This window comes from Lotus japonicus, chromosome 2, assembly GCF_012489685.1.
Source record: "Lotus japonicus ecotype B-129 chromosome 2, LjGifu_v1.2".
Lineage (NCBI taxonomy): Eukaryota > Viridiplantae > Streptophyta > Magnoliopsida > Fabales > Fabaceae > Lotus > Lotus japonicus.
In genome coordinates, this window is record NC_080042.1 from 92746354 (window position 1) to 92772028 (window position 25675).

Consider the following 25675-nt stretch of genomic DNA (forward strand, 5'->3'; position numbering starts at 1 on the left):
CCTTCCTCCAAGTTACATGCTGATCAAGGTCCAGCTCATTGTAATCCATAAGCTTATAGAGGGTTAATTGTGAGGCTTCTTTATTTGACTACCACAAGGTCTCACATAATTTATGTTGTGCAACAACTGAGTCAGTTCATCTCTGACCCTCGCAAAGCTCATTTTGAAGCTTCTCTTTTGTGTTAAAGTCATCTCCTGCTAAGGGAATTTTCTGATCAGCCGCATTTGATCTACATGTCTCTGGATTTGCTGATTCAGACTGAGCATATTGCATTGACAGTCGAAAATCTCTCTCCGAATATTGTGTTTCTGTTGGCTCTTCCCTGGTTTCTTTGAAGGCTAAAAAAAACTTATTGTTTCTCGTTCTTCTTCAGAGGCTGAATATAGGGCTTTATCAAGTCTTACATGTGAAATCCAATGAATTGCATATCTAATTATCTATTAACTGATCTCCATGCTCCTCTCATGAAGCCGACGTCCATTTACTGTGATAATAAATCAGCCATTTATGCTGGCTCATAATACAACATTTCATGAATGTAGCAAGCATATTGAGATCGATTTCCATGTTGCTCGAGAGAAGATTCAATCAGGTCTTATCTATTTGCTTCCTGTGCCATCCTCTGCTCAATTGGTCAATGCTTTCACTGAGCCTCTTCATTCTACCTCCTTTCATACTTTTCTGTCCAAGTTAGGATTATATGATCTTCATAGTCCAACTTGAGGGAAGATACTAGCATATAGAATGTAACTACCTTCATTCACTTAGTTAGCTAGTTCTGTTATTTATGTTTTTAGTTATTTAATGTTTTAGCTTATTACTTTTCTGTTTTAGCTAATTAGTTGGATCAGTTCTGAACTTCTGATCTATTAGTGTATAAAGTGTTGAATCTTCACTCTTCAACTCATTCAATGAGAATAATGTATTTCATTTTCTTCTCTTCTCTTGATACCAAGACATTCCTCATTAATTTCAATGTGAAGTAACATATAAGTAAAATCTGAAATATAGACTAAGTTCTCTCTAATCTGATCACACCATTTCATGAACCTCAAACAGAGAGAAACTAATAATTACTACACAACTCCTAACATTACTAGCTTTCTTCAGCAGCAAGTCTCTCCCTCAATATTTTGACTCCCATGTACCTGCACCATATTAAGAAAATAAAAAGTAAGCACCACTGAATTATCTATATACAGCAACTATTTAAAGAGGGATTGAGAAATGAAGAAGAAGCATATGATATGAATATGATACCTTCCAAGCATCATAACAGTGGCTTGAGGATTAGTTCCGGGAGAATAATTAAAGGTAGAACCATCAATAACACGCAGTGCATCTACACCAAGAACTTTGTAATCAGTATCAACAACTCTACCAACTTGGCAGCCACCGTGGTAGTGCCATATGGTCATCACGGTGTCTTTGCAGAACTGCTCCAGAGACATTGAAGAATTCGCGTGTTTGGGCAACAAGTTAACAGGAGAATTCGCAGTGATGTTAAGCAACATAGACACTGGCATGGTGTTGTACTTAAAGGGAGAGAAAGCCTTGGATTCAATGATTTTCTCGATGGTGCTAAGGCCCTGCACACATCTCTCCAAGTCTCTGGGATCCTGGAAGTAGTTGAAGGTCACCGACGGGTTCTCATTTGGATCGCGGTTTCGAAGCTCCAAGTGACCTGTTGAAATGGGACCCATGATTTTCTCCAGAATGAACCCGCCTCTGAATGCTGCCTCTTCAAGGCTCCCCATCAACTCTATTGCTTTCGCCATCGCTTCTGGTGTCCTTTGCTTTGGAGGCAACTTGGAGAATTGACCAATCTGCATTCATGAATTGTGAACAGGAAATTGAATTTGAGACATCATATCTGAAGCAAGATTTTGATCGTTGACAAATTGACCAGTGTGAGAGTACCATGTTAAAAAGTGGTCCACAATCCACCCATGAAACATGTTTTTATTACTAACATTGGATAATGTTATTTACAATATGTTCCTAAAATTGAATATGCAGAAAAACTCTTTTAACTTGTGAACCAGTCAACCAGAATTTACATAGTCCGGACGAAACAATTTATGAAAAGATGAATGAATGTGAAGTGTAACAAGTAGAGTAGTGTGAATGTGGTACCTTAGGGGAAAACATTCCGTAGTCATTTCTTGGAGGAGGACCAGAGAAGTATTCACCACTGGCGGCTTCAATGTAGCTGCCAAAGGCGGTGATGCCGACAACCTGAATGAGGGAAATCTCTACCGGGATCGGAGAGGGGACAAAGATGGCGTTCATTGGGTTATCAGACATACCCTGTCCAACCAATGGCTGGTCCAACACCACACTAATGTTGTGTTCCTGAAGGTGATGTGCTGCTCCAATTCCACTCAACATCAGAAGTTGTGGGCTGCCAAGTGCACCGGATGACACAATTATCTCGCCCTTGGGCCCTTGATTCAGATATGCCCTGTGTTCTGCTCCAGTTCCATCCCTGAATATCACTCCATGAGCTGCTTGCCTTGATCCACCTGCTCAATTAATTTCACCATTCACAAGTCATTAACAGGGGCTTTTCTTCGAACAATTGGTCTGCATGCTTGAATATGATGAAGAATTAGACCAGAACTATACCTCTATGCCTGAACAAGATCTTGTGCACAGTGGCATGAAATAGCAGAGTAATTCCACTAGGGTTAGCATATTGCAAAAGATCAGCAGCAGTGTGCCTGTGACCTTGGTTGTCAAAGATGGTGCCTCCAACTTTAGTCCCAGTAATATGATCATAAGTGAAGCCATTGTAAGGCTTCACCCCAATTTCCAACAATCCATCCCTAACAGCTGATTGCCACTGCCGCATTGGAGGCTCAAACGCCACCACTCGCTCCACCCATTGGTAGGACTCATTCACTAACTTTCCATCCCAACCAGCCTCCCTAAACAGCAGTGACGAATCCAGAAATTTTATGTCGCGCAAGCAATAGACATACGCGCATAATTTTGACTTTAGAATTAATTGTAGAAGGATTTTCAAACATGCACTTTTGCTTACCTGGCATAATGCGGGCTAGCACGAGTGTAGAAACCGGCGTTTAAACAGCTTCCACCGCCGAGGACACGAGCTCTAGAGTTGATGACGCCGTCTGTGGAGACAAAGCGCTGAGAGGGAGAGGTTGGTGACGTGTCGGTGAGGGCAACGCCGAATTGAGCTAAGTTTGTGATGTTGGGATTCCCATAAGGGGAACCGCCACGTTCCAGGAGCAAAACACTGTAATTCTGGGACAAGGTGGCGGCTAACGGGCACCCCGCGGTGCCGCCGCCAATCACAATGTAGTCATAGTAGGAGATTCTTGAAGCTGAAGTTGCATCCTGCATGAAACTGTATTTCCCAGCTGCATGTATACAGTGATTCAATGAATAAATCAACAACAAAAACACAGGGCAATCTCAGAATCCATTCAATTTTATGATGTTTTTTTAATTCATCTTGCTAGTCCTACAATGTGTTATAGGCTGATTAAAGTATCTTGTAATCTTGTTTGTTTTATGAGAAATTAATGATAATCTGATCAGATGTCAAAGATAGGGAATATGTTGTTGAAACATCTAATGATTGGTAAGGTTTCAAATAGTTGGACTTAGACCCACATGAAGATGACTTCCCCTGCTTTTTCTGATGAATATGAGCTAATTTTTGTGGTTGCAGATGTTTAAAAAGTGGTTGCATGCATCAATCACTAATTAAAACTTTTTGAATATACCAGAGGATCTTTCTTTTTCTCACAGAGATGCAATGATGTGATATATGATTTCACATGATTCTATTTGTCTTTTTTCTATCTCTCTGCTACTCTAGCTGAAGTTAAAAAAAAAAATAGAATTCAATTGGAAATGGATGCAATCATGCAAATCAAAATAAACATTCAAGCTCAGCACCTCTCATCCTCAAGTTACACATCTCATCTCACAGAGATTTGAAAAGAATTTCTCAAAAATGTATGCTAGTTAAAAACAAGCACACATGAATATATGGTAGTTACCGATGTTCCTTTCTATTTTTCTAGTCTGAAGTGAAAGTTGTGTCTTTCAGTTTCCACAGACAAACTAAACTAATCACATTATAGTAATATTTCATCTCACAAGTCATTTTAGGCCAATATCAGACAATTCACCGGAAAACTTGTAAGTTACTTAATTTCAGATAAAACTAAAACTTTAGCCTGCAATCTAATCACATGATGAACTTCATCTACCTTGATGTAAGTAACATGCTAAAGCCTAAAAAGGGTTTCTTCTAATTAAGCCATTTACTCAAAGTAAAGCAGTGTCCTTTGCTATGAGCATAATGCCTCTAAACTCAATTAGACCATACTGAACAATGTGTATTATCGTCACATTATAATATTAGTACTAATTATTATCCAATGAAATTCCATCCAGACCGACACACTAAACAATGTGGTACCTGTTTCAGTTTCACCCTACAATCTTATGAACCAAAGTGCAACAAGTTACTGAGCAAAACAGAGAGAAATGAAAGTATAACATTAGTACCATTCTGTGAAGCACAAAGTTCAGGAGAGAAGAGAATCCCAGCAAGAGAAAGCAGAACCAACTGCTGCAACCACCAAACAGTCATTACAGCAGACATTGTCAGGCACTTGAAGTTGCCAATGGAATGACTTTGTTATCTGGTTTAATGTTCTACTCTGACCTGAAACCAACCCCTTATGCTTCCATATATAAAGTGGGAAAACCAACGATCTCGTCGGCAAAAACTTTGACTGACGTAAAGATTACTTACTGCATTTATCGCAGGAACCAAAAGTAATGCTGCTGTGTTTAATGTTGTACATGTGGAACTGTGGCCCACAGTGATTCAAGAAAACGCAGACTTTGTGATATGTTTACTCCCTTTCTTCGCCTGATTTATTGCACTAAGGTTTTGGAGTGACATATTCAATTGTTAATATTTGGATGGTTATTAGAGTGGATGGAAAACAGTTGGGTTGGGATAATTGCATCTAATAACTGCCAAAAATAAATTTTAGTTGTTTTTTATTCTGAATTCGACCACCGAAACCGAACTAATCTAAATATCTAATTGAGATCAAGTTGGTTTGACTTGGGTCTAGAAGCAAAAATTAGAAAATCTGAATCAATCATGTTAAATAAGTTCACATTTAAACACCTTAAATTCAAATCAACCTGATCCGATTACACCTTACTTTCATGAATTTAAATGAATATTTATGTATTTGAAATTAATGTTTTTAATTATGTTTTGAAAATTTTAATCAAATTATGTATTTTGATGAACAAGATCTTAAATACGAAGGTGAAACTTTAAACCAATAGCAGGTTTTAAATTAGATTTGATGGTTATTAACTACTTATTGTAGAGGGAAAAAAAAATTCACAAAATCAAATTTCGTCACTAGTCACAAATTAGCGACGGAAGAATCCCTCTCTAAGGATGGTGAATTCAAATAAAAGCAGGAGTAAAGTACACTCACCCCCCTTAAGATTTGTTAGAATTACACTCCACCCCATTCTTATCTAAAATCTACATCCCACCCCATTTTATATAGAGGCAAATTTAGTGACGAAAAATATTCTTCATTAATAATTAGTTATTATTTAAATTATTAATCAATAATTTCAAAAAAAAAATTCAATATAATCCAATAAATTTAAAAATGAAAACATCACAATCCTCCCCATTCTCTCAATCGCGTTTTTCCTCCGTAAATTCACAATGCAAATTATGCAATAGCACACCTGCCCGATTTACAAACCATATCTCGAACATAGTGAAACATGCTTGTGTTTTCATATTTGGTGATAATTCAATTTTAATCAAAATAATCTCTTTATACCTCTAATTTTCAAAATTGGGTTGTAGGCCAAAAAAGCAACATAAATGAGTGAAGAAAATAGAGAAACAAAATTATGAAAATATGAAGTGGATCTGAGGTTATTAGAGCCCAACGAGGCGGTGGAGCATCGTTTTAACAAAATCCAACAATATCTTTAGGGGTGAAATCCACCAACCGAGCGTTCGCTCACAACTTAAAGGGGTGAAATTCACAAGAAGTAGTTGAACAAGTGGCTTTAGGAATGTGCGATTCACGTTCTGGGGTTCAGGTGGCAACAAAACTTTGAGGCATGGTGGTGCCATGTAGTTTCACATTGTGGGACAGTGGAGCCGTGTTAAAGGGAGTAAAGGCTTGGTGGTGGCCGTTTGTGGTGAGAAATATGATTTGGAGATAGATGAGGCGTGGACTTAACAGACAGAGTGGATGGTTTTTTTAAATTTAATTCAGTAAAATTATTTTCATAAATTAATGTATGATAGTGTATATGCATTAAATTTATTTAAATTTTTACTAATTAGTAATTAGTTTTTAGTAGTGGCGAATTTGTTTTCATCACTAAATTTTGCCTTTATAAAAAATGGGGTGGAGTGTAGATTTTTAAAAAGAATGGGGTGGAGTGTCATTCTTGCAAATCTTGAGGGAGGTGAGTGTATTTTACTCAAGTGATGTATAATTTCCTCGCTAAACCAGCGACGAAGTTAGCGACGGAATAATAATAGAAAGGCTAGCTAGTTAGCGACGGACTAATCCGTCGCAAACTGTGATGGAATAAGAGCTAATATGTCAAACAATATAGCAACGGATTCTAGAACCGTCGCTCGATCCATCGCAAACAGTGATGGAATAAGAGCTAATATGACAAGCAGTATAGCGACGGAATGTAAAACCGTCACTAATGTTTTAGCTACGCCACAAACAGTATAGTGTTTTAGTAGTTTTTCAAAAAAAAAAAAGGAGAAATCCTAAAAATCATGAGATGAGACTAATACATACAGTATGGCTATGTTTGGCATGCCATTTCAGCTAGCTTATAGCTTATTTGACTAGCTTAAAGCTTATTTGACTAGCTTAAAAGCTCTTCAAAAGTGTTTGGTGAAGGAGCTTATTTTAGTACCTTAAAGCTTTAAGCTATAAGCTATCTCAGGTAGCTTATAGCTTAAAGCTTATAGCTTATTAAATTTATTCTCATTTTTATCCTTATTATTTTATTAAAATTCTACCCTTACCCTTATATATTTATAAAAACACTAAACTTATTTTCCCCTCACACTTACGTATGCAGTTTCCGCCACCATTCCCGCCACACCGCTGCGCACCACAAGTATTATAAATATTATATTAATAAAAATAAATTTTATATTTTTAAGATGATATATAACTGTAGCTAATAAAAATATTTAAAGTGATAATAATTTTAATATTAATATCATATTGGTATTAATGTGAAAATAAAGTAATGTAATATAAAAATAATTATACAAGTATGTCTTTTTATGTCATTTTACAATTTCAGCTTGTTTAAAAGCTAGTTCTATCAAACACTTTTGTTTCAATCATGTAGCTTTTCAACTTTCAGCTAGCTTATCAGCTTTCAGCTATCAGCTAGCTTATAAGCTTTCAGCTAGCTTATCAGCTAAACATGCCAAATATAGCCTATGTGTTTTGATATACTCATATATACATTTAATTTAATGTATAAACTTATTCATCTCAATTCATAAGAATTTCGTTAACTATTTGATCTCAAAATCAACAAAAAATATATATTGCCTCCCTTGATTTCTACTAAAAAATCAATATATTATAGTGCCATCTACTTAGTTCTTGCGTTTCGTTGGACTTGGTTCCTACCTAGCTAACAGCATTTCTGAAAGAGGAAATTATTCCTCTAACGACGCGCCTAATGATAGTTGAATTATGGTACTTTTCAGGGAAAAGATCGTTAATGAGATTCAACAACTTCTATTCAAAGTTGTTTAGATTCATTTAATGATATATGGAAAATTCATTAATACGATGTCTTCAAGGACATGGTTGCTAACCCTCCAAAATTTAGGTCGCTGCATTTATTACAGCCTCTAATGCATACACTGACATAGTACCACTTCTTAAGCTATACACAGCTGCAACAAACATATCTTTTCTTCCTCTGGCAGTTTGCATTTTGGGGACAGCACTTCACGACCTTATAATTAAATGGTCATTATTTTTCTTTTCTTTTTTGTGTAAGATAAAATCGTGTTCGAATCGGGAACGTTCTTATTTATATCGGTCTTGTTTATCCACAATACTCAATCACCTACCATTTAAATCAATCAATGGTTCCATGTGGTATTTTTTACTTATTTGATCTTTGAGGTAGATCACACCATTATTCTATGAAAAAAAATAGATTTAAGGTTTAGAATAAAAATAGTCATGAAAAATTTACGGGGCATTTATTATTAATAAATTTGTGCTGGAATTTTGTCCATAAATTTATTTCAGTCGAAATTACACCAGACCATAGTTAGATGGAATTAGACCCACAAGGCCACAACTCCTCGAATGGAAAGTTTTTTCCCATGAAGGGCTTTTTGACATTAATTGGATTTGGAGATGATTAACACCTCATCCATTCGGTTGTTATGAATGTTTTCTTAAAATATGAATGGACAACCCTTTAGGGCCTAATGAGAGAAGAGAGAAAAGTTAAGAGCATTTCTATTCTAGTTTGAATTATAAAAAAAATTGTCACATTATTTCTACCTTATTTTCTGTTTTCAAAGTTTTGTACCGTGAAAACAACCTTCCATTATTTTACTTTTTCTCGAAAAAAAAGTCTGAAAATAAGAGACAAAATGAAAACAAGGGGGTAGTTTTTTAATTAAAACTAGAAACCTAAAATGGAAATAGAAACATCATTCCATTTTTTCAAAGTTTTCATGTTTTCAAAGTTTTGTACAAAGAAGCAGCGAAAACAGTAAAAAGTTGTTTTCATTATTTCCTTATTCCTATACATATATTTGAAAACAAAAACAATGAAATAATAGCAAATGATAACAGAAACCAAATAGGCCCCAAATATGGTATAATTAATAGGAATAAAAAGATACATAACAAAATGAGTTGATTAAAGGTGGAGGTAATGTGAAGGTATCTGAAAATCAGTATTGAATTATTTTGTGTAAAGAGATGGGGGAATGAAAATTCAAACATGTGACTTGTTAACGCCATTATTTAAGGAAACATAATGAAAGTACATGTTTATTATTGAATAATATTAATCGAGTTACTAACAGACATATGAAAAAATACCAAATAAAAGTACATGTATTTATTATATTATACTACAACAATTAATATATACTTTAAACAATTTAAATATTTGCAACCACAAACAATTTAAATATTTTCATTGATAATACCTAAACAATATTCCCTACTGTCCTCGAATGATATTTCAAGTGGTAAGAGCTAGTGAACATATGGATTGGGTGGGGGAAGTCCAGAGATCAATCACAGATGAGTGCAATTTATCTTTCCGATATAATAAAAAAAAGTTTTCCACTCATTCGTTCGCAATATTCTAAAGGTTTAATTTGGGTGACCATTGACCAAGTAAATCCGACTTCGGACTAGGGTTGGAAAAGAAAAAGAATGACATGAGGAGCCCCATGACACCTTCGTTACAAACATTGCTAATGCAAATTTAGATGGAAAAAAAATGTGACCTTGAATAACTCTCATAGGTTTAATCATCCATCTATATGTTGAATCACAACTTTCGATTAAATAATTTTGCAATCTAACAAAAAAATATCATACAATAATAAATATGCAATTAAATTTTCACACCTTTTATCTAAGAGGAAAGTGACTGTAAATGTAATCAATAAGGATTATAAATAACAACACAACCGTAAATGTAATCAATAAGGATTATAAATAACAACACAACCACCAGGTGTGTCTCCGAAGGTTAGCTCAAATGGTAAGAGTTAGGGTTCTGAACATTATTAACAACTAATATTTGCCTATGAAAAAAACAACCACTAGGTGTAATTGGCTCTATAAACTGAAAAATATTATAATATCATGACATGTATTAAGTAACTAAGATCAAAAATGGATTGTAAGGTAAAATTATCATAAAAATTTATCAGCAAGTATGCAAAATGCAAATCAACGATCCCACGGTAAATTTCAAGTGAAATGCATGATAAAAAGAAGTTATTAGTATTCAATTTATGCGGCTTTGAGAGACAGATACTGGGGACAACCATCACAATTGAACGACACAACCTAAACAGATATTACATTTAACAGCTTACATATTCAATACATCTGGTATGGGGTATAAGTCTTGACAAGCTCCTCGTTGCTACTTCCACTAGATCTTTCTTTGCCTGACGTAATCGGAGGCAAATAAAGTATTAGTGGAAGTAGCAAAAAGAAGCTAAGGGTAAGCACCCCCTCCATCTTTATGATAAAAAGAGAAAAGTTAATAAGAATGAAAATGTACTACTATCCCCTTTCATCTTCTGTACTACCTCTAACATTGAATAATACACAACACAAGATGGCTCCAGATTGTTCACCATTTAGCTAGAGTAATGCCAATGACAACTCTCAACTCACACAAAAAACAACTGTGCCTCTCTACTAATGATTTGTCTTCTGACTCTTTTTTAGTTCAACAATGTCATCTTGTCCCAGCCACTTTTTCTTCTGGATCCTGAACTTGCCCGGATCAACAATCTCAAGAGCACGAAGAATGCATTTGCGGTATGAAAAATCTTCAACACTTTCATCACTTCGTATTATATGGAAGCAGCGGCTATCCTTATGTACAGGATGCCATCCAACCTGTGAATAATAAAGAAAAAAGGCATGGGCAACCACAAGCATAAAAACATAACTATTAGACAATGTATTTAACTAGTAAAACTTTCCTCTTGGCGTACGTCAATACTCCAAAGAATTCTACACTGTGTAAATTGAATAAGGCACTCTATAGGTTAAGTCAGTTCCCAAGAGCTTGGTTTGGAAAATTTACCAAGTCCATGACGAACTTTTGCTATGTTGAGATATATTCAGATATGTTCTGTTATGATAGATTAGGCTAAGATATCATGATAGATTAGAATAAGATCAGATTTTATTTCTATTATAACGATATCCATCATAATAGAACATATTTGAATATAATCTCGCTAGGCTATAAACAAAGCAATTTAGGAGACACACTCTTGCTTCAGCAAAGACAAGGTAAAATTACTGCATTGATTATATGTTGATAACATAATCGTGATCAGAAATGACTATGACAGTATGTCTAGTTAAAAAAAATGTGCTGGAAACTTAAAATATATCCTTGTGTCAAAACATGCATCTTCACATCTCAAAGAAAATCCACTCGAGTTGTGATACAGGTGCTTGGCACTCCGATGGAATAAAATCAAGTATTTTTTTATGTTCAAGTGCAGCTAGGACTAACGAGGGATGTACCAAAAGCTTATTGGAGAGATTATTTACTTATCCTCTAGTACTAGTCCTAACATGGCATATGACATAAAAAAGTCTTACAAAGCCCTGATCGGCCACACCTATTTCTATCCCTACTCAACCTTGTGCAACATGAACATGACAGAAAAAAAGCATGTAGAAGTTGACAGACGTTTTATTAAAGAGAAACTCAAAGCTCAAATTAAATTATTGCCTTCCCATTTTTAAGGTCCGAACACCATCTAGCAGATATTCTCACCAAAGTAGTATCTAGTAGAGTTCTTGGGGATTCTCTTGTCTAGTTGGGAATGTGTAATATTGATGCACCAACTTGAGGGGATGTTGAAATCAGTCATTATTGTGATTTACTGTAATTAAGGAAGTTAAATAGTTTTAGCTGTAATTTTCTCTATTTTCTCCTATTCATTTAAAATTATCTCTTATTTGAATCTCCCATAGGCTATTAATTGCCAGAGGCCTGTAGAATCATGATAAGAACCTTGTGTATACATATAGGCTACATTTATGTTTACTATATATCATATCAGACTATTCCTGAACCCTGTTTCCATGGAGACAAATGAAAAATATTGGATAATCTTCTATTTAAAAGTATCAGGTGATAAGGTTTAAAGAATTGAAAATAAAATATGAAAAAGTTGATAAATATCTTGCTGTGTTAGGCATCATACCCACAAGATATCAACAACACATGGAACTCTAAAAGTTTGTTTAGCTAATAGAACCACAGCCGCAGAATATAGCAGTAAAGAGGGAATGATTTAGAATGTAAAAGCCTTTTGAACGCAGGGGAGGGGAGAGGGACTGACTCAATAATGGTGGTCAGAGGGGCCACTAAATACATCAAGTTCAATCATGTATAGATTGTTAAACAGTAAGCAGAGATAATAATTTTCTTCAGATAACATACAGAAAATTTCATCGAAGTTTGAAATTCTAAGTGCCCCAAATTCATAAAAGTTACCGTTATATACATCAGCAGTAACAAAACACAATAAATTCTGACCACACACCCAAATCACCTTCAGACAAGCACACATACCTTTATGTCCGCTGGTCCACAGCCAAGCTTCTCATTTTTACGAGGATGAAAATGCAAAACCCGCAGCATTGTGATCTTATCATGATCGCTTATTACCTGATCAATTGAATACCTACATAGACAATATACAATGTTGAAAATTGATCTTGGTAAGGGAACCAATCAAGACAACCAAACACAATTGTGTCAAACAGGAAGAAAATTAAACCTTTATCTAAAAGGTCCAGGCGTCCAGGCTCCTTAAACAGGAAGAAAATGGAGTAAAAAAAAACTTCCTAAAATATTCAACTGTAAAATTACTGCGCACCCTGCCCCTAAATTTATCCGAGTTGGACCTATAAAGGATACAACCTTGATGGAGACAACAAACAAATGGAACTGCCTGACAGTCTCCCTAAGTACCTATCAATGAATGCATGCTATTAAAAAACCATAAACCCTTCTCCGAGCATTTAAACAAGTTCAATATACATTTATATGTTTGAGACTTTGAGTAACTGGACGAACAAATTTATGACCATTTGAAGTATCTTTTCATTCCTCTCCCAACCTAAAATCTATTACTTAGCACTCCCTCAATCAATTATTTATGTTAAATACTATTCCCTCTGCAAAAAACTAAGATAAAATGATGGCAGAGTCTCGGAAAATCTAGTAGTTTGTTGTTGTATTTGATGCAAAACAAAGTGATACAGCTGTGCAGAAAATTAATTCCGACAAGGACCAATTCTTTTAAAAGTTCAAGCTGTTAGGATGTCACAAGGATGGTTTCATATCTGTAAATAAGTTTGATTAATATTCCAAACAAGAGGCACACTGCTTAAAAAATTGCCCAGAAGGCAAGACAGTATGAACTCATTACCCTCAACAAAAAAACTACTCTGTGATTTTACAAAAATGAAAAAAGACAGGAGATAACATGATAAACTATTATGCAGCAGAAAAAACTTTCACGGAAGCAACTGTATCAAACCACCCTGGCGGGCACAGTAAATCTACACTTTCCAATTGTGCTATTTTATATTAGTGCACACCCCAAGTAGGATTTTAAATCTCACAAAATGAATTATGCAGTTCTTTATGCCACTAGTACACAAAACATATTAAAGCAAGAAAAAGTAATATGTTGATTATCTTACCTGCTCAATATGGACCTTGATTCAAAAGCCAGTTTCTGAATATCATTTACAGTCACAAAATTTCTTATAAAGCTTTTCGACTGTTTATACTCTTTCAGGGCATAACCGCCATTTTTACGGCTAAACTCAGAATCACATTTGTTTGATGAGCGGTTGTGATAATGAGGGATATCAACCTTATCATTCAGCTGGTCAAAGTTGGCTATTAGCAGGCTGTACACATCTGCAGACTCAGGAAACTCTTCTACCTGATAGAAGAAAATGTTAGACTATTTTGAATGACAAAGGATTACATGGAGAGCTTGCAAGGTATGAGATAACTTTGTTCCATAACCGTCAAGCTCTTTTAAGGGAATCCTTCTCCGGCACAAACACAGATAAAATATATTCAGCTCTAACACTTACTTTGATGCAAAAGAGAAGATAACCATAGTGAAGTTTACTAGAAACACCAAATTGAAGTGTACGGACATATAAGAAAATTGGAGAACAACAGGTTACAATTAAAAATTAGTTTGAAGATCATTAAATGCAATACAAATGGGTACACACTTGAAAAGGGAAACGGTTAACACGAAAGCCTATGATAAGCACAAGAAGGATGCTGCAACTTTTTGAGAACTTCAGTCAAAAGTATATCAATTTTCAAAAGGAAATAAACTGCAGGTTTTTTACGGTATTAGAATGTATTGCACAACTGCTTTGCACATTCTAAGGTCATTTGATAATGGAAACACATTCATTATCAATTAAAACATGAATTGCAGCAAGAAAACCAATAACTTCACCTTCTCTGAGTGCATGATATCAAACTGTCCACTTGTTCCCATGGACATACACTTTCCCCAAGCCAATGCATCTAGGCATCCCTGAAGATCATCCAAGACTCCAGACTTAGCAGCTTTTATAAACGAAGTACCTGGATTCTGCAATAAGATTCCAGAATTTCAAATCAAATCCCATTACGTGATAAACCATGAACCATTTGACTGCAATCAAAATGTGAAAACTGACAGAAAAGCATGCTTGCACAAAGGGTGATGATACGGATGCATGCTTTCTTTGTCGCCCGATGCCTTTAGCGTTCAATCCCACAAACTCTCCACTAGCTGACAGACTATTGGCAACAAGATGCAGATGCTTAGGAAGGATTGACTTGCCAGTTTCAGTTGTTGCAGATGCCAAACTCTACATGTAAAACCATATGCCAGCACATTAAATACACATTTCCAGAAATTTCAGTTGGAACCTAATAAAAAGGAGGGGAATTTATCAAATCATACGTGGAGAAAATATTGCCGCCCTGCATCGATTCCATAGGCGGAGCAGAAATGATGGATGTTATCGGGATGACTTCGTGTCCAGTCAATCATTGGCATTATTCTGTGACAATGATTAATCAGTACACCCCAGAATCTTCCACTGTCACCATCGCTGGACATAGTAACCCTCAAGTATAATTCACCAGAAGAACCAGCATAAGAATTTGATACTTTTGACCGATTACTCCAGAGAATATCAACCTTCTTGATCTCCAGAAATCCTAAAGAACATTCCAGGAATTCATGTTAAAGACTGTAAATACCAGCAATACGTACTCGTGTTTTTTGCCAGATACAGCAGTGAACTAGTTACGAAAACTGAATTTGTATCTCAAAAGTGATAATTTTGACCAACTTTCGGTGACCTGGCCAGGACATATCTTCCTTGTTCTTACAAGTTTCAACTAAAACTCCATTATGCAGCAAGGAAAAAAAAGAGAAAAAAAACCTTTTAACTCCAACTAACTTATATAATAGCCAGTTAAACTTTGTAACAAATATGGAATCATAAAAGTTATGAGTTATGACCATACAGAAGAGTTCAACAGACATATATACGCAGGAAAAACATAATCATAACAGAAACAAAAGTTGAAAATGTCCCTGCCATATATCTGCTCATCAAGGTACTTTAAAAAAGTTCACATACAAATCACCATATGAAACTAAAAATGGATATTCAGCTCGCATTACTATCTACCTTTTATAACTGTTCCAAGAAGGAAAGGTATCATCAAGTCCCGAACAGCCTCCAGTTTTGCAGAACTCCTAGAGCTTTCAACAATTGTGACAGAGATGCAATCTACATCCTCCTTTTCTTTATTTAAAGAAGCATATCCACCTTCCTTAGAGCACTTCCTGCTATTTCATGGTAAAATACCAAACGAATGAGAATGGATGCAGAAAGTTAAGATAGTATAAACTGTTAATATTATTTTTTATAAAATATGAAGCTCATAAAGACAGAGAATACGATTATAAAGGGTTAGGAGGGAAAGGACTCCTCATTAACTTGTATACAAGGCACAAACAACTATAAACAAAGATATCATGGCTACCATCTGGGATCCTTGACAATTTAATAGGTACTTAGACATAGATGTGAGTGTGCGTGAAAAAAAAAAGATTCTTTATTCATTATATACAGTTGGAGCACACTCCTTGAAATGTCAGAAGTCCCACTAATTGCAAAGTGTGGCAGGAGCAGCGCTAATGCAAAATGACAAAACATAATCAACTACAATAAAAATAATTGCTTTGGTCATTCTACTAATGCCACATATGGTTATGCCTTCAGAAAGTTCACAAACTCCTTCAAATATGTAATAAGTTTTGTTTTTAATACTGGCACTATAATCATAAGTTTTGATTTTGATCAAGAAAAAACAAAGACCAAGGGTGATTGAAAATACTACAATAGTCAGAACAGGTTTCCCCAATATAATAGTATATTCAGTCAACGTTGGTCTTTGGTTTTCTTGATCAAAATCGAAAATTATCTTGCCAGTATTAAAAAGTTCACTTGCAATTTTATTGACTATTTCTGAATCAAGGAAATCTCCAAACACCTCCGTAATGGCCTCATGGTAATTGAAATAATGAGTATATAGGTGCATAATAATTTATCATGATTTTACATTATCTCCTACTTGCCTACCTTCATTTCTAATGTTCTGTCTCTGTTCTCTTCCTTTATAATATTTGAAAATTTATCTTTATTATTGTATCAAATTTTATCCAAGCCAGAGAAGTTCAGTTAAATTTAGGGGCTGTGTCAAAACAATTGGGAGTATCAAGGTTTGCATGAAAAGTGGCTAGGGATACAAGTACTATTGTTGAGTGTACGGAATAAAGTAAAAACACCAAATCAAGCATTGGCTTAAGCTGTTAAGCATAATAAAAGCAACAAAAATATTCTAGAAGTGTGATATAGTCATGTGCAGGAACAACATGCCTATATGTAGTTTATTGCATATATGCAATAGATCCTTTGCTCTGCAGGCACAACAAATTAAATAAAGAACTCAAGGATAGGCGACAGTGGAAAGAATCAGAATGATGTAAAGATTTCATTTTATTACATCCTTCACAAACAGTGAATATTTCCTCAAGTAACATTAAAAACATTGTTTGAAGCACCAGAACATAAGAAACTTACTTGCTTGATATTTTCAAATTGGGAAAAGTGACTTTTGATTCCTTAGTTAGGGATTCATATCGCCGGTAAAGAGACTCAATGACAGAATGCACTGTTAACTTTCTTCTTGCTACAATTTCCTTGTCTAAATGAAAATGGCAAACCCAAGGATTGAAAATTTCCAGGCTGGAAGACTGTGGAGTGAACATTATCATGACAGTAGAAACAATGTCTGAGAACATCACTCTTTCCAAATAATTCTTCACTTCTAGGGCTGCATACTCAAACCCGTACCTCTGTTTACCAAGTTTGTCCGACAAAAATAAAGACACTGTCTGGTCACCACTTTTTTTCCTGGAACCACACTCCAGAACATTTTTTAAATTCAGTAAAGGAGATGTTTCAAGCAGACTAATTGGTTGACCCAAAGCGCTGTATGCAGCTTCAGAAATAGCACATGCAGAAAGTGCTCCAACAGGTTCACCACCAACAGTACCCTCTTGGAAACCGCTATCACAAGACGAGTCCTTATCAGTATCATAAGAAAACTGAATAAGTTGATTACCATATAAATTTCTCACTGTTCCATCATATGCCTGATACAAATCACGCATGAAGAACATAAGTCTACGTGTCAATGTTCCAGGAAGGTCCGCATTGTCACTGAAAGAGCTATCACGATTTGCCACTGAATGAGCAAAACATTCAAGTGGATTCAACCCAGTCAAGAAAGAGCTTTCAACCACAGCATGAGGAATGTAACACTGGATAGATTTAAGAGTATTAGAAAACATCGGCATTGAATTAAGTCCTTTTTCACTATTCCAAGCAGCACATGAGAGTTCACGGGGCATTCTATATGACAAGCGAACCAGAGAATGCTGCAGTCCGAGGCACATGGAATGTTGCACTAATTTCAGTAAATTACCTTTGCTTCCAGCCTTAAACATAGTAAGGAATGCATTGCCCTTACTTGCATATTTATCAACTAAACTTTGAATATTGCGAAACATGTGTCTAAAAGCATCAACCGACACTTCACTGAGAGCAGCAGATATGTGCTTTTCATAATTCAGACTATCCATATCAATGGACGCAACATTGTCACTATCCTGAAGACTTCCTGAAAGAAAATCACAGTAATGATCCACCAATAACTGATTGAAATCGCATGCCTGCTCTGCTTCTTGTAAGCCATAGGAGATTTCCTCCATCATGTTCTCTCGTGCACATGAGTCAGAAGAAAGGTACAGGTCCGAGAGTGAAACACTAAACCCTGTCATAGACAACCACTCACAAAGAACTTTTTGAGCATCATACAAAAGGTTTAATGTCTTATCTTGAAAACGTTCCACAAGTCTCTGGAAAATGTTGCACTCGGAATCACGTAACCATCCAGAAGACTCAAAAGAAGATGTAAGTTCCCCATCACTAACAGAAACGCCATTTGGAGGAAAAGAGTAGTCAAAATTAGAAGGCAAGAGCATGCTGAATAATTGCTTTCCACTCCACAATGAGTTATTTCTTGAAGGAGCTTTTATAATTGACGGTGGTGGTGTCAACTTTTTATCGCACAACATTTGCAGCTGTTGAATCTCATAAAGATTCAAAAGGACCCCATCTTCCATCAACATATATGCAGCAGTTAAACTATCCTGAGAAAGTGAAAGCAGATTCCGACCACTTTGCCCATTAATCAATTGCCTATCTAAAGCAACCAGTTCATTAAGTTCAACTCTTGCAGCAACTGATTGTGGAATATATCCATGTAGGCAATCACCATCAAAATCCCCACGCAGTGGCGAACAACAAAGAGGGTTAATTGATACCACAGAAGATATAGGAAGGACCCTAACTGAGAGAGAAATCATGGAATGTTGATGTATGGAAGGAGGCCTATTTATCAACACTTTATCCCCATCGGTAAGAGGCCTATAAAGTAAGTCTCCAATCTGTAGATCTTTCTTTTTATACAATACAACTGGCCTGCCCTTTCTGCAAACTTTAAAATGTCCCTTCTCTAACAGGCGTAGCTCACAACAGTCAAGCAAATTTTTCTTATTCTCCCTGTTCACATACACAGAAACTTGCAAACTTTCTGCAATTTGACAAGGTACACCAATTTCACTGAGTGCAAGGTCTGGATCACCAACAACTACAGTGCGGAATGAACAATCATTGCGTTTTCCCAGAACAACATCTTTCATCCATCTTAAACCAGAAGAGTTGCAAGCATTTTCTCCAACCTTTCTTTGCTGGAGTTCAGTAAACATATTACTTGGTGTTTTGTCAGGATTTAGCTGCACTTTAAAATATAAACTAATAAGCAAAATGCGAGAATTTTGGCGTGGCAAGAATATAAAAGAAAAAATTCAGAGTAGCCTGCCTTAGAGAGACTTAGGGAATTGATGACATGAGAGCTTAACTCAACGGCTGGACCTCTGAAATCAACCAATTTCTTGCAAGCCCTGGTCCTGTCATCCTAAAAGTATTCAACCAGATATAGGACCACATTAAAAATGGGGATGTATGTGACTCTGTGACAGTTTATAAATATCAAAGACTGCAAGAAAGGAGAAAAAAGAAAAATACTTACAAAACTCAATTTCGGTCCATTGGAAGGTCGATGAGAGAACTCTGTCACACGATGACCATTTGGTGTCACAGGGAAGTAATTGAGATCAAGCAAACTCTTTCTTGGAACATATTTCTCAATAAAGTCAGGATCAACATCACTTAACAAATGATGAACCTAAAAACCAAAAAGGAAGATAGAAAATTTTCAACAGCACAGCACCAGTAAAAAGCATTACCATATAATGAAAACGACTCAAACAAAAAATTAGAATATCTATCATGTAAATTAATGGAGCTTGAAAGTGGGGAATGTTTTCTAATTGGAAGAAATGGAAAGCTTATATAAGCAAACATCTTCCAGTTTCTCCAAAAACACATAAAAAGTACTTCTTGATGTGCAGGTCACAATAAAGTAATTAATGCAAACGAACTAACTTAACACTTACGGATTCAAATCTCAATATGAGTCAATAGTCAATGATGAATGTATTTGTTTGCAATCAAACCCCATTCAAGATTCAGTTATACGAGTCTTTCTTGTCTGCTTGATATGTAAATCAATTTGTATACATTTTTCTGGCACAAATTTAAGCTTTGAAGCAGCATGTTCATCAAAGAAAACATCATATAACCCCATTCTTTAAGTTTACTAACATTATATAATAAAGTGCACATTCAAAGTATCCAAAGGAAAATGATTCAGAACAGCAACAAGCATATTAAAGTGGACAGTGCTACCTGAGAAAGTGATAACCTTCTATTGACAAGACTTTCCTCTTCTTCAGAGCCGTTAGGAATAAAATCCCAATAGTCAGCGGCCAGTCTTTGCCCCAAAGTCTTTTTCTTTGAGGCTGTATCATTTATTTCAGAAATAATTTCGGGACTTCTGGAGAGATTATTGTAGGAAACTCTGAATTTCATTGTTGGGTAACGACCCATACTAATTCCCTGTTTGATGAACAAACTGTCTTAGAACAGAAGAAAAAAAAACTTAATTTGGAGCGAATCATAGAAGACACACAAACTTACAGAACAATATTTGCAATCATTGAGCTTCTTGTCTACCGAAAGAAATTTAACACCCTGTACGAAGAAAATTGAAATATTAATAGGAAGCAGATAACATATAAAGATGCAAATACAAACAGATCAACCCACATAACAACCACAAACAGACATGAATGGAAAATTACAAACAATAGGAAGGTTATCTTGGAAAGCTGGAAGCAAAAAACACAGGTAAACTTTAGAATCTCAAATAACTAAAGTTGGGTAATATGTGGAAGGTGTTAGGGGAGCCAAACAAGAGAAAACCAAATTTAAAAGAAAGCGCACTCCCTCATTTCCTAAACCCCCTCCGTGAATATACCTTTTCCATATGGGTGACTCACTTCGGCTTGGCCCTAATAACAGATCCCCACCTTACCCCTTCACATCATTCAGTCAAAGGTTTCTATCATTTCTTCCACTTGCAGAATTAGCCTTGTACTCAATCAAGGCTGAAATATGGAAACTGACTTTTCAACAGAGTTTCTTCTTCCCACGTAGCATCCTCTGCAAACATTTCTTTCGATGGTATCAACCCCTCCCGGAAGTGCTTCCCAGCTTCAAATTTATACCTCCAAGGCAGCACCTTGTCTGGAATTACTACTGGTTTAGCATCAGCTTCCAATTCTAGTGCCAATTTTGTTAGTGATCTGTTTGTTAGAGACTATGTTAGTGGTTACTAACAGTTCAGTTAGTAAAAACATGAGCTTATACTATGAACACTCTCTTGTATTAAATTCACAAATGTAATGAATCATTCTAAGTTTACTGAAAGCTTGCAGAACAACTCTTTCTACTCTCTTCCTTCTATCGTGCGTGATACACCCCTTATATTATATACAATGTATGAGGTACAAACATCGGAAGATGTTCCCAAATGAAGTGTTATGGTGACCTATTGTAACAATTTTTAGTTTCTCACATTTATGATAATTTAAGTTGACCGTTTTAAGTTCTTTAAAATTAAAAAGAATTTTTCATTAAGAGTCGTGTCATTCAAGTGTCATGCACTCATAATGAGGAGTTCCTAGAATGTGCCATATGAGGAAAACTATCTGACACTATAGCATCTCAAGAAGTAGAACTGCTTGTTCTTCATAGCTTATCATAAAAATTTAGTCCCCCCGCCATGTTTCAAAAACATAAGAACGTGAGTTGTGCATTAAATAAACTAAACAATTCCATGAGATAAGGGAAGATAGTAATTTAGATGTTCCATGTAACTCCATCTCTAAATGGGAAAGAAATCAGTATGTGAGAGAACTTATGCATCCAAATTTTTCATGAGTAAATCTTAGCATTCCACAATAATATCTTAACATTTGAACCACTGACAAAAGCAAGAGTTGTATACAACATAAATAGAGAAGATCATTGCACACCATTCTAGTAACTAAGGTTTTCATGCATGTAAAGAGTATGCACCATAGGGCTAGATAGTATAAAATTGTTTACAAGGCCGTGGACAAAAAATATATCTGCATCATAACAAAAATTGGTATAAGTAAATGATCCTGACCTTGATCAGTAAATCACATCGAATAGATTTACATGCAGGGCAAATCTTGTTCAAGATTTCGGCAGCCTCTGATATAAAATATGGATGCACAATAGAAAAAGGAAATTTGATTGCTCCAAAATGACCTGAAATTAAATATTATTCTTTCAGCGCCTTTTCTTGTAGATTTCAGTTAATCATAACACAATCCCTAAACATATTTTCCATATAGGATGTCCATCCATACCTTCACAAAGCTTTTTATCATTGGTACCACATGTGGTGCAAACTTCAGACGAATTAGGAAGTCCGAGATCAGAACAGACGACCTGCCCGGCTGCCTCAATCTCCAAAGCAGAGATCGTACGCTGCAGAGGTAAAACCAATCAATATCCTATATGTGGTTTTAATAAATCGCATGGCAATCCGAAGAGGTAAAACCAATCAACATCCAATGTGATACAACCAAACAAAAAAATTCTTTCAACCCACCTTCCATGCTGTGTTTACGTGTTAAACAGTAAGTACATGCATATCAACAAATTCCACAGCTAAAAGTAACCATGAACTGAAATGCACAAAATAATAAGAAAGCTGAAATAGATATAACATCAAGAATATACTTAACTATATCTTCCCCAGTTAAAACATCAAACTTTATTGCCGTTATGACACCAGACGGCATGTTGTGCTCGTGAAACTTGTCATTATCATCCATGGAGCTTGGTAACCTTTCATCCATGGAGCTCGGTAAGCTTGCAATGAGCAGAAAACTTCAAGCAGCCTATTAATTTCCAAAGTATTAATAAAAATGTAAACAAAATAACTTCAAGAATGATTATGCAAACCCAAGCTGTCCAATCCAAACTTTGTATGTTTTCTAGCTTAGTCTAGTTTGAATGGATATGGACACTGAGCACCCGTAGGAAAAAATCTCTAAAACCTATGACTAGGTAAAGGAGGATAAATCATTTAGAAATACAAGAAAACGCACGCACGCAATCAAAATCTATACCAGAAGATAAATACTTTCCATAACATCCTAACCCTATGTTATCCAAATTCCATAAATTACATTAAGAAGCAATAAATACATAAAAAAGGATACAATTTTGGAAAGGATGAAGTCGCAATTTGTTTCAGGTTGTAGTACTAGTAACAAATTGAACAATTAGAAGCAGTTTAGCATGAACTAGCTTGTATTTGGGTCACATAACCTTCTTGCTATCCATAACCAAGATGTACTTGAACTTCTACAAAAGCAAAATTTGGAAAAGAAAAGAAACACGCATCCTTGTCTACCCAACAACTAGGTATCATCAAATTAAACATTGATATCAAATATTAAAAAAATTATTGACAGAATTTTTTCCTAAAACGTCACCCATATTCGAAAATCATATCATGGGTGCAGGACACGCCGAATTTCCTGTCCCACACCATGTCCATGACCAGTCAAAGACACAAAAAACCCCAAATTGACCATGTTTACATAGTTATTTTCGGATAAAATAATTGTTCTGAGTGAAAAAGAAAAGCTATACAAAAATAGTAACGTAAGCGTAGAGTATAAGCTAAATACTCACAAGTGATTCGGCGCAGTGATAAGCACGTTGGTAGCAGGGGCGAAACTATATCACTCGATAACCTGAAAAGAATCACAGTATGTGAATGTCATTCAAGAAAGGGGAAATGGTTGATATTACGAATATCGGTTCGGTAATCGTGATTGAGAAAGATTAAATGTAAAATGTGATGGATTAAGCAATAGAATCTGAGAAATTGATTGGAAATGAGTGAAAAGTGAAGCTACATTGCCAGAAAAAGCAGGATCATGCAACATGCAGAGGAAAAGAGCATGCACATTGCTAAAATCGTTCTCGTAAAGCAAATAGCAGCGATTGAAGGCGTTTTAGGAAGGAAAGAGCAAAGAAATCGATTGATCGTGGAAAACCGGTGGTGATGGTGGTGAAAGGAAGAGTGGTGTGAACTTACTTGAGTGAATGCGGCGCGAGAATCGAGAGACGCGGCTAGCGGGAACGGGTGAGTGGGAAACCGCGAGATGAAGTGGAAGAGTGTGCGGCGGAGAGTGCGGCGGAGAAGGAAATAGACCGCCGCCTGAAGAGGAGTGGAGGGAGGACGAGAGAGAAACGCGAAGATGGAGAGAGACTTGTGGAAGACCGGGGCCCAGAAAAAAGGTATGTATGCTTTTTGGGTTCAGGTCTCTAGGTCAGCTATATTGCCCTTCACTTTGCGTTATTATTACGTTACTGCACTCAAACCTTTTTCAGGGCATTACCCTTCAATATCATGCCAAATTGTTATTAATACACCTTTTTCTTTTTTTATCAAAACAAATTTAATGCACCTTTTTTGAACACACTCTAAAATAGAAAATTAATTACATCAAGTGTGTTGAATAAGCTCTTTTAAACACACTCTCAAAAAAGACAATCAATTACATCAAGTGTGTTGGAGAAATGGATTAGAAAAGGTGTGTTAGTCCTCCCATTTCTTAGTATCATAAAATAATTGTAGTTGTTTTTTTTTCTTTATCTTTCACATATCTATCTGTCATTTATTTAGAAATTACTTACATTTTTTTTCATTATTTATAGTTAAGGATTCAGGAAACAAAAATTAAATATTGAATGAAGTATTAATTAGTAGGTAGATGGTGTTATATTTATTTCTTCTGATTTTTTAGTAATTTAATACATACAGCAAATAGCAGCTATTAAAGGCTTTACAAGAAGGAAAAAACAGAGAAATCGATTAATCGTAGAAAACCGGTGAGATGGTGGTGAAAGAAAGAGTGGTGTGAACTCACTTGAGTGAATGCGGCGCAAGAGTCGAGAGACGCGGCTAGCGGGAACTGGTGAGGGGGGAACCACGAGTTGAAGGGGGAAGAGTGTCTGCGTTGTGCGACGGAGTGTGGAAGCGGAGAAGGAAATAACCTGCCGCCTAAAGAGGAGATGAGTGAGGACAAGAGAGAAACGCGAAGATGGAGAGAGACTTGTCCTTCTTTCATTATTTATAGTTAAGAATTTAGGAAACAAAAATTAAATATTAAATGCAATATTAATTCATAGGTAGATGGTGTTATATTTATTTTTTCAGATTTTTTAGTAATTTAATATTTTTAAAATAAATAATGTATTAATATCGCACTAAATAGTTATTAATGACATTATAATAATTAATAAAAGTTAATTGTGACTTTTTTCGAAAATAAATATTGTATTAATTTGATATTTAATAGTTTTTAATGATAATACAATGATTAATAAAAGTCAATTGTAACATTTTTACCATTAAGATGTATGCTGATAAAGTCATTTTTTAATTATTATGGTTATTTTTTATATTAAAAATTGAATTTAAAATCTTACGTTTAAAATAATATTAAATATATCATAAAAATTGATATATAAAATAATTTTAAAAGACCGATAGTATATTTTTATTAAATTGCATAACAATAGTAATAAATATTATATATTAGCACATTAATTTTGATTTCAACTGCTA

At 35.4% G+C, this 25675-nt stretch overlaps 2 protein-coding genes across 4 annotated transcripts; both read right to left on the reverse strand.

The window, feature by feature from the left end:
- Positions 1 to 877: 877 nt before the first annotated feature.
- LOC130741141 (protein HOTHEAD-like) lies at positions 878 to 4777 on the reverse strand. The gene is made up of 6 exons (XM_057593945.1): positions 4550 to 4777; positions 3048 to 3387; positions 2630 to 2931; positions 2138 to 2526; positions 1262 to 1827; positions 878 to 1149 (listed from the first exon to the last, which is right to left on the reverse strand). The coding sequence occupies exons 1-6, from the start codon at positions 4644 to 4646 to the stop codon at positions 1098 to 1100; spliced, it is 1746 nt and encodes a 581-aa protein (XP_057449928.1). The 5' UTR covers positions 4647 to 4777; the 3' UTR covers positions 878 to 1097.
- Positions 4778 to 10144: 5367 nt separating this feature from the next.
- On the reverse strand, positions 10145 to 24338 carry LOC130741142 (DNA-directed RNA polymerase IV subunit 1). Of its 3 annotated transcripts, none has more exons than XM_057593946.1 (17): positions 24140 to 24338; positions 23731 to 23792; positions 22773 to 22928; positions 22392 to 22512; positions 22166 to 22290; positions 20629 to 20682; positions 20338 to 20547; positions 19619 to 19774; positions 19409 to 19504; positions 17044 to 19322; positions 15586 to 15746; positions 14847 to 15106; positions 14578 to 14751; positions 14352 to 14489; positions 13564 to 13811; positions 12425 to 12536; positions 10145 to 10722 (listed from the first exon to the last, which is right to left on the reverse strand). In XM_057593946.1, the coding sequence occupies exons 3-17, from the start codon at positions 22884 to 22886 to the stop codon at positions 10519 to 10521; spliced, it is 4452 nt and encodes a 1483-aa protein (XP_057449929.1). In that variant the 5' UTR covers positions 22887 to 22928; positions 23731 to 23792; positions 24140 to 24338; the 3' UTR covers positions 10145 to 10518. The 3 variants fall into 3 exon arrangements, with proteins under 3 accessions (XP_057449929.1, XP_057449930.1, XP_057449932.1); XM_057593947.1 differs by having other exon boundaries at positions 15586 to 15743; positions 24140 to 24337; XM_057593949.1 differs by lacking the exons at positions 22166 to 22290; positions 22392 to 22512; positions 22773 to 22928; positions 23731 to 23792; positions 24140 to 24338 and adding an exon at positions 20969 to 21126.
- Positions 24339 to 25675: the final 1337 nt, after the last annotated feature.